This window comes from Lissotriton helveticus, chromosome 8 (assembly GCF_964261635.1).
Source record: "Lissotriton helveticus chromosome 8, aLisHel1.1, whole genome shotgun sequence".
NCBI lineage: Eukaryota > Metazoa > Chordata > Amphibia > Caudata > Salamandridae > Lissotriton > Lissotriton helveticus.
In genome coordinates, this window is record NC_136069.1 from 1,612,924,427 (window position 1) to 1,612,933,844 (window position 9,418).

General features: G+C 44.1%; 1 protein-coding gene across 1 annotated transcript; it reads left to right on the forward strand.

The window, feature by feature from the left end:
• Positions 1–7,931: 7,931 nt before the first annotated feature.
• On the forward strand, positions 7,932–8,879 carry LOC144773966 (olfactory receptor 52K1-like). Its single transcript, XM_078659015.1, has one exon. The coding sequence runs from the start codon at positions 7,932–7,934 to the stop codon at positions 8,877–8,879; it is 948 nt and encodes a 315-aa protein (XP_078515141.1).
• The last annotated feature ends 539 nt before the right edge of the window (positions 8,880–9,418 follow it).

Here is a 9,418-nt window from a genome sequence, read left to right on the forward strand (position 1 = left end):
ATTGCTTATGACCTCATATATTCCAGCACGCATGCCATGGTCAGTGACTTCACTGATGACGTCACTCATGGCACCTCAAATTACATCACTGTTTTTTTTTAGAATTTATGGATGTGAATCATATACACTAACCTAATACAAAAGTTAGATTAGTAAACTAGTTGACTACTAATAAGTGATACTATCATTAACATGTGGAATCTGAGTGGATGTGTGACTGTCTGTATCAGTGTGTGAGTGGATGTCTGAGTGGCTGTATGGGTGTGTGAGTGCATGCATGAGTGACTGTATGGATGAATGAGTGGCTTTCATAGGTGTGTGAGCGGTTGCACCAGTGGTCATATGGGTTTGTGAGCAGGTATATGAGTGGTTGTATGGGTGTGTGAGTGGGCGTGTCAGTGTTTTTGTGGGTGTGTGTGTGCTTGTTTGAGTGTGTGAGTAGATGTGTAAGTGACTGTATAGGTGTATAAGTATGTATGTGAGTAGCAGTGTAGTTAAGTGAGAGGGTGTGTGAGTTACAATGTTGGTGAGTGAGTGGTGAGTGAGTGGGTGTTTCAGTGGCTGCATGGGTGAGTGAGTGGCTGTGTGAGTGACTGTATGGGTGAGTGAGTGGGTGTCTGAATGACTGAATGACTGAATGAGTGACTGACGGTGTGTAAATGGCTGTATGGGTGAGTGAGTATTTGGTTATGTGAGTTGGTGTGGGATTGGTTGTATTGGAGTGAGTGTCTGTGTGAATGACTATTTAGGTGATTAGACAGATGAGAGTGCTTATATGGATGCTTGAATGGGTATGTAGTTGGTTGTGTGAGTGTGTGAGTGAGTATGTGAGTGCTTGTGTGGGTGAGAGTGGTTGTGTCAAGAGGCTGTATGGGTGAGTAAGTGGGTATGTGACTGTGTAGGTAAATAAGTGACTATATGAGTAGTTGTTTGGGTGAGTGTATGGGAAAGGTTGTGTGAGTGGCTGTACAGGTGACTGAGTGGGTGTGTGAGTAGCTCTATGGAGCAGTGAGAGGGTGTGTGAGCACTGCCATGGGTCTGAGAATAGGTATGTGAGCAATTGTGTGGGTACGTGAGTGGGTGTACAAGAGGTTGTCTGGGGTGCGAGTGCTTCTGTGGATGATGTCATCAGTGATATCATTTGAGATGTCATAAGTGATGTCACTGACCATGTCATGAGTTATGTAAAATGTGACGTCATAAGTAGTGCATTGTGGGGGCGTAAGTTATAGTTAGCTCAGATAACTATAACTGCTGAATTTCACTGGGTTTTTACGAGTGAAATCTACGTCTAACTATAACTTCCATGTAATCTTTTTTTTCAGAGAATTTCTAAGGTTTTTTAAATTCTGTTTCCTAACTATAACATCCCTGTAACCTTCAGTATTGTAATGAATTTCTAAAGTTTTTCAAACTCAACTTCCTAACTATAATATCCCTGTAATTTTGGGGGGGTTTCTATGCTTGGGTGTAAAATTCGGCTCCACTTGTGGATTTTGTGGAATTCGGCAACTCTGTGTTCCATAGAGAACTCAGAATTACCAATAAACTACGCACTCTACAAAGGAGTGGATTTTGTTTTTGCGTTGGTGTCCTCATCACATAATTTTGCATGTGCGGGGAGTGCAACGAGACTTGCCAGCAGCCAAGCAACCCTCAGCAGCCAAAAGTAGTTCATCCCCCAACCAACAGTGCACCAGGAGGTCCCTTTGCAGAGTGGTTGAGAAATGGGACGAGGCCTCCAACGATGTCTCAGCAATCCTGTTGTGGAGAACATACTTGTCGTAGCAATAGGGATTCTAGGCCCCCAATGACCCTCAGTCTGCATAAAGGGGAGTTCTTCCCCGAACCAGTAGTGCACCAGGAGGACCCTTCGAAGAGTGGTTGAGAAAGGGGTGGGGCCTCCAAAGAAGTCTCAGCAGTCCTGCTGTAGAGAATGTAATTGACGCAGCAATAGGGATTCTGAGCCCCCAACATTACTTAGCAGTTAAGGGGAGTTCATCCACTAACCGGTTACATGCCAGAAGGCCCCAATGGAAAGTGGTTCAGAAAGGCAGCGGGTGCTCCAATTACATCTCTGCAATTATGCTGCAGAGAACTTTACTTGCTACCACAATAGGAGTTCTTGGCCCCCAATGACCCTGAGCAGCTAAGGGGAGTTCATCTTCAATCAATCAACAACAAGATCCCTATACCTGGGGCGATTATTACATTTCAAAGACATGAGTACACATCACTCAGGTTGTATTCTTTGTTTACATACCGAGGTAGACCCCTGCTATCTATCGCAGTGCGGTATCACTCCTCTAATGTCTGATTGTCCCCACTCATTCTATTGTTCCAAATAATTAAATACTACGGTCTCAATTCAAACAGTGTCCAGCGTGATGTCCAACAAATGTCTGCCTTTTATACTGACAGTACATCTATCCACACTTCACCACATGTGTACACACCTTAAGAGGAAAAATGTGTGGTGGAGAGGAAGGCACCTCACGGGCGAACACCCTCGGGGATGTTGGCGGATGTTACCAACTCAATGCCCCTTTCTCATCATCAGTTGCCTTCCAATCCGGAAAGAAAACAAAATAGATACAACACATAATCTGAAATGCGTGTACAGGTGCAACATAAAGAGTATAGCAACATTAACTCATAACGGACAGAGTGACATAAAATCAACAGCCACACCCACTCAATCACTTTATTCTTCGTTTCAGTGTGAGCTGAAGAATTAAAACAGAGATTGGTAGCTTAATATCGCCTTGGGCAACTCATACCGGCTGACCGAATCACGCTTTGACTCGTTTAAAAACGATTGAAGTAGCAATCGTACGATTAGGAAACCGGGAACGTATCTCATCCCAGGAACCATACGGTCCCGGTTTCCTAATCGTACGATTGCTACTTCAATCGTTTTTAAACGAGTCAAAGCGTGATTCGGTCAGCCGGTATGAGTTGCCCATGCTGGCCAGGGTGTCCAGAAAGGATGTTCAAAAAATTGGTGCAGTGACCGAGTGTTCAATACCCTGATGAATCTGCCGAAACTAATGGGGCAGTGAAACATGTCGGTATCAGGTACTGGTAGGCGATATTAAGCTACCAATCTCTGTTTTAATTCTTCAGCTCACACTGAAACGAAGAATAAAGTGATTGAGTGGGTGTGGCTGTTGATTTTATGTCACTCTGTCCGTTATGAGTTAATGTTGCTATACTCTTTATGTTGCACCTTTACACGCATTTCAGTTTATGTGTTGTATCTATTTTGTTTTCTTTCCGGATTGGAAGGCAACCGATGATGAGAAAGGGGCATTGAGTTGGTAACATCCGCCAACATCCCCGAGGGTGTTCGCCCGTGAGGTGCCTTCCTCTCCACCACACATTTTTCCCTCTTAAGGTGTGTACACATGTGGTGAAGTGTGGATAGATGTACTGTCAGTATAAAAGGCAGACATTTGTTGGACATCACGCTGGACACTGTTTGAATTGAGACCGTAGTATTTAATTTTTTGGAACAATAGAATGAGTGGGGACAATCAGACATTAGAGGAGTGATACCGCACTGCGATAGATAGCAGGGGTCTACCTCGGTATGTAAACAAAGAATACAACCTGAGTGATGTGTACTCATGTCTTTGAAATGTAATAATCGCCCCAGGTATAGGGATCTTGTTGTTGATTGACTGTCTAGAGTGGAGGGCGATCCCTTACATACCTTTCTATATCCCTCTTGGCTCCTTTTTGCTAGAGTTCATCTTCAAGCCAGTAGTATGTCAGAAAGCCCCTGTGTAGAGTGGTTGACAAAGGGGGCGGGCTTCTGATGTTGTCTTAGCAATCCAGCTGTGGGCGACTTACTTGTCGCAACAATAGGGGTTCTTGGCTCCCAATGACACTCCGCAAGCAATGCGAGTTCAACCCCAAGCCATTGGTACACTAGGAGGCCCCTGTGCAGAGTGTTGAGAAAGGAGGCTGGCCTCCAATGACATCTTAGAAATTGAGTTGTGGGGGACTTACTTGTTGCAACAATAGAGGTTCTTGGCCCTCAATGACCCTCAGCAGCCAAGGGGAGTTTATTCCTCAACCAGTGGTACACCATGAGGCCCCTGTGCAGAGTGGTTGAGAAAGGGGTGGGCCTCCAACAACATCTCAGCAGTCCAGCTGTGGGGGACTTACTTATCACAACAATAAGGGTTCTTGGTCCCCAATGATTCTCAGCGGCCAAGGGGAGTACACCCCCCAACCATAAGTACACCAGGATTTCCCTGTGCCGAGTGGTTGAGAAAGGGGATGGGTCTCCAATGACATCCCGGGAATCCCACTGTGGAGAACGTACTTGTCACAGCAATAGCCCAGCCGTCACTAAATGGGTGATGTGGACCATGGGACACCCTTCCCCGGGTCGAATTCGGCCCTTGGGACCCCATCCCATGGCCTTCTCATGGTTCTCTGGGTGCCCCCAGGGCACCCACCCTACATTGGGACCATGAGGGGAGCCTCAAGGCCCTAACGGGTCCTGCCAGCTCACCACCTCCTGTGGGAGCCGCTATTGAGGCCCAAAGCAATTTGGGCCTCATTTACAATATTTTGACACGTGGCAGCACAGCAAGCCTTCCTGCTGCGCTGCTGTGCATCAACATAAAAGGGCAGGCATGTGCCATATCTACAACATACAGTGCATTCCTGTCCTTCTTCCATACACTGGCGCACAAACAGTAGACATGCGCCAGCGCAGACACCCTTGCATCATTTTGCATGGGTGCCTGCGATGAGAAGATGATTGTTTTTGTGCAGGAAGGGACACGTTCCTGCACAAAAACAATCAATAAAGGCATTTTTCCTTCTCTGTGGATGCTGCAACGTGCAGCACGCACAGAAAGAAGAAAAACAAGGAGAAATAAAAGTATTTTTCCTCGTTGCGCCCCGAATTCCTAAGTTTACAAAATGTTGTACATCTCAGAATACATCAAGTTCCATTGATGTTGCATGGGAACACCCACAGAAACACTCATGGAACACCCATGGAACTCCCTTTTCACGCGAAGAGCTATGTGTGGAAGAGAAACATATTTACAAGGCCATGTTAGGTCTCCCAGGGTGACTTTAAATCTTTTTTTTTTTTCTTCTCATTAGCCATATAGTCGATCCAAATGTGCTCCTAGCCACAAGACACAAGACTCGACCACCCCTGTAGCACCGAGGGGCCTATTAATAAGCTCCCAGTACCCAGAGAGTCAGACTAGATGTAACTTTAAATCATCTTGTTAATATGGAGAACCCCATTGCACTGCTGGTGTGTCAATAAAAGTGACACACTGGTGGAGCAATGGCTTGTAAATAACCCCCTTTGTCTGTTTACCTGCTTACTTTACAGCAGGCAGAGAAACAGATGAATGCTCCGCTTCCAGCAAGTGAGAACATTTTCACAGCTCTTGCATACTGAGAGCAGAGAGTATGCTGTGACTTGGCGGGAGCAGTTAAAGCTCCCACTAAGCCACAGTAAACAGCGATGTCCCAGGGGTGGGTACCACAGGACATAGCAGAAGCGGTCCCTGGGGAGTGGTGGACCCTAGGGCTGTTATTGGCTCCAGGAGGGGGACCACGCAGCCCTTCTCCTTTGATATAGTAGGGCCTTCCCCAGGAAGGTCCCCCTCCCCTACCATTTTCAAAAAACATTTTGGCCCCAAGGAGGTGGTTGTCCGCCAGTGTTTGTAGGGGTCCAAGAGGCCCTCCATTGCAAAGTAAATAAACCCAGGCACGTGATGTTCCCCAGGGCATGGGGGGTCTGCATGACCCTCCTGTTTTTCTTTTGAATTTACACTAAATCAGAACAAAGCACTTCTCTGTACCAACAGCTACCTTTCTGCCAAATGTAGTGTAATTCCATTCAGCGGTTTAGGCTGTATCTGTGTTTAAGATCCCTACTGCTATTAACATGGAGAAAACGCATTTTGCGTCCCCCCCTTTTCTTGCCAACTTTACAGATCACCCCAAAACATTCAAGACAGCAGCTGTAGTGAGTGTCATACTAGTTTTGAACAGTTTGTGAGGATTCGTCAAACAGCACCAACGTTATTGACAAAACAAAAAAGGATTTTCCTGTGGAAATTAGGTCCTAACGATAACTACCTACTGGCAACAGCCAATAGGCAATATATGTGTATGTATGTGTGCGTGTGTATGTGTATGGGTGTGGGCGTGGGTGTGTGGGTGTGTGTGTGTATTTCTAGAAAATATATATAAAGTTCATTGAATTTATTTAAAGTATTGTAGCAAAATGTATTTGCTATTTAATGACTCCCAATATACTCTCTGTGTCATACAGGGAGGATATCACAATGATGAAAAGGAACACTGATACAATGGGCATCCCAGTCTTATCGGTGAGTTTACAGTGTTTAGGCCCACATTCAGGATCACCCCTTTCAGCATACCCTATATCAACACACCACACTATGGATCCAAAATATCTCACAGGAGCAAAGGGAAGTGGCAACTTCAAATGAGGTACTTAACAACACACATGCAACATGTAGCATAAATAAAATAACATATTTAGGCAATTTAAATGGCAGGGCCAGACTCCTGCCAAGGAAGTTTCCAGGAATCTGTCTTTCAAAAAAATGTACCTTGAACTTTGTTCAGTGATCATCAACTGTGAATGGTATATTTATGAAGAAATAAGATACGTTGAACAGTGACAAACTGCACCAGGTATTGTATTCAAATGTCCATAGCCTGGCAAACATGATTTAAAATAATGTGTGTGCAACCATGGAGAGATGAGAGAATGAGGGAACTAGAGTGTACTGTGTATGTGGTGCAAGGGGAGTTCCCCTTGTTGGAACTAGGGCCCTCACACACCTAGCAAGCTAGGTGTCATGCTTCATCATTTGAGCCTGCCCCTCGGCCTGCCCATCGGCGCTGCAATACCTGACGGGCACCCAAACAGGGCTCTTTGGCAGGGATCTTTTGTTCGTGCCGGTGGATGCAGTGGGGATAAGAGGCCTAGTTAGTATAGATGTAATGAGTGTGAGTTAAAATAGGTCAGTTAGTCCTAAAAAAATGTATTGGGAAGGTAAACTGCCTAGCTAAAAAGAATGTGTGACAGGAAAATAAAAATAAATATGGTTGGCACATCAATTTAGAAGCCTATAGGTTTCAAGAGTTTTTTTTTCAGATATAATTAATATGTAATATTTAGAGTTTGCAATCTGAAGCTTTTGTTAGAAAGCATAGTTCATCTTTCAAACTATTTCATACTAAAAACAACAGTGGTGTGTTACCAGATAATTAACTATGGAAGAGAGTCATCATTGTATTGTGTTGCCCTTGCATGGTGTCGCACGGACAGCACTGTACCAAAGTCAGATTGACAAGCAACACAAGGCCACTTTGCATGGCCCTCCGTTGCTTAGTCAATCTTGAGTAATTGAAGGCAGCATAAGTCGCTGCCTTGTGTTATTCTGCCTTGTGAAGGCAATCCATGGGTGAAGGCTGGGTGCTTACAAGCTTCCACCCATGGATTGTGGTGCATTCCCAGATTTTTCAAGACTGGTAAACCAGATACTGCATCAAAATGCTACACCCTTCCATGGGAGGCCTAGTAAGGAGAAGTATCTTTATTTTTCCTCGTAGTTTCCTTTTTCTTAGAGTGCTGCATTCTGGAACACACCCAGAAAGAGAAAAACACATCTCATTATTATTTTGTGCAGGAAGGTGTCCCTTCCTCTCCCTTTCACACAGCGCAGCACAGCAGGTTGTCTTGCTGAGATGGATTGAATGAAATACTGATAAACATGATCCTATGTTTTTAATAGCATCTTATTCATGTATATGTCTGTAAAGGTACTAATTGTATTTTCTCCAACTCATTTTAATAGGAAAAATACCTTCTGGAAATCTTCCAAAACAAAGTATCTCTTCAGAGGATCATGGCAGATACAAATATCAGCATCTTCAGACCTTCCATGTTTATACTTATGGGCATACCTGGTCTTGAAGAATTCTACGCCTGGATTGCCATTCCTTTCTGCTCAGCATATACTATTGCACTTGTGGGAAATATCACCCTACTTTACATTATTAAAGTAGAGCGCAGCCTCCATGAGCCCATGTACCTCTTCCTCTGCATGTTGTCCATCATTGATTTGGTTCTTGCTACATCCACCATGCCAAAAATGCTGGGCATACTTTGGGTTAACTCAAGAGAAATTTATTTTGATGCCTGTCTTATCCAAATGTTCTTTCTCCATTCCTTTGCCATCATGGAGTCATCAGTGCTTTTGGCAATGGCCTTCGATCGCTACATTGCCATATGCAATCCATTAAGATACTCATCTATTCTTACCCATCTTCTTATTGGTAAAATAGGTCTAGCTGTTATAACTAGAGCTGTGGTCTTCATAGCTCCTCTTCCATTTCTTATCAAGAAGATGCCTTTCTGCAATTCAAATCTTATCCACCATGCTTACTGTGAACACATGGCTGTGGTAAAGCTAGCATGTGCTGACACCACCTTCAATAACATCTATGGCATGGCTCTGGTTTCACTTATTGTTGGTTTGGACTTGTTGTTCATCATTCTGTCCTACATAATGATCCTTCGGGCTGTCTTCAGCCTGGCATCTAGGGAGGAACGCATGATGGCAATTGGCACTTGTGCAGCACATATTGGTGCTATCTTAACATTTTATGTGCCAGTGTCACTCACATCTGTAGTACACAGGTTTGGTCACAATGTACCTCTTCACATTCACATATTGCTGGCTAACTGTTATCTCATGGGACCATCCATGGTCAATCCTATCATTTATGGGGTCAAAACAAAGCAGATACGGATATCTGTGCTCAAGTTGTTCCATTGCAACAGGAAGTTTTGATAGCACCTGTTTCCACTGATATGCTGCCATGAGACTCACATCTGAAAATTAGGTAGTTTGGGCTGGAAAATCATACCCATGGGAAAGAGAGTAGCTCTTGTGTTATTTCACAAACATGTCAGAATATTGCTCCTTGCAATTGCCCATAAAAACAATTGCCCTGTATCCTCTTGCTGACATCTAAGATATTGCTATAAACCAGGACTTGCCACATTCCTCAGAATGTAAGTATGCATATATGTATATATGTATGTATGTATGTATCCTGTATACAGGGACTGGGAAGACTTTAGACATTCGGTAGAAAGCAACAGAATAAAGCCCTAGAAGTAAGGACATCTCAAAATTAATCTATCCTAGGTAGGAATACAATCACAGAATTGTTGAGCAAAATGTGTGCGGCTCAAAATTGAGTGCACTTGCCAAATGTGTTTTGATGCAAAGGCACACGAGCACTCAAGGGTTTGTGTGTCTGTATCTTTGCTTTTGCCTTTGTACAATTCAGTGCTGCCTCCCACCTAGGTTCACATAATACAAAT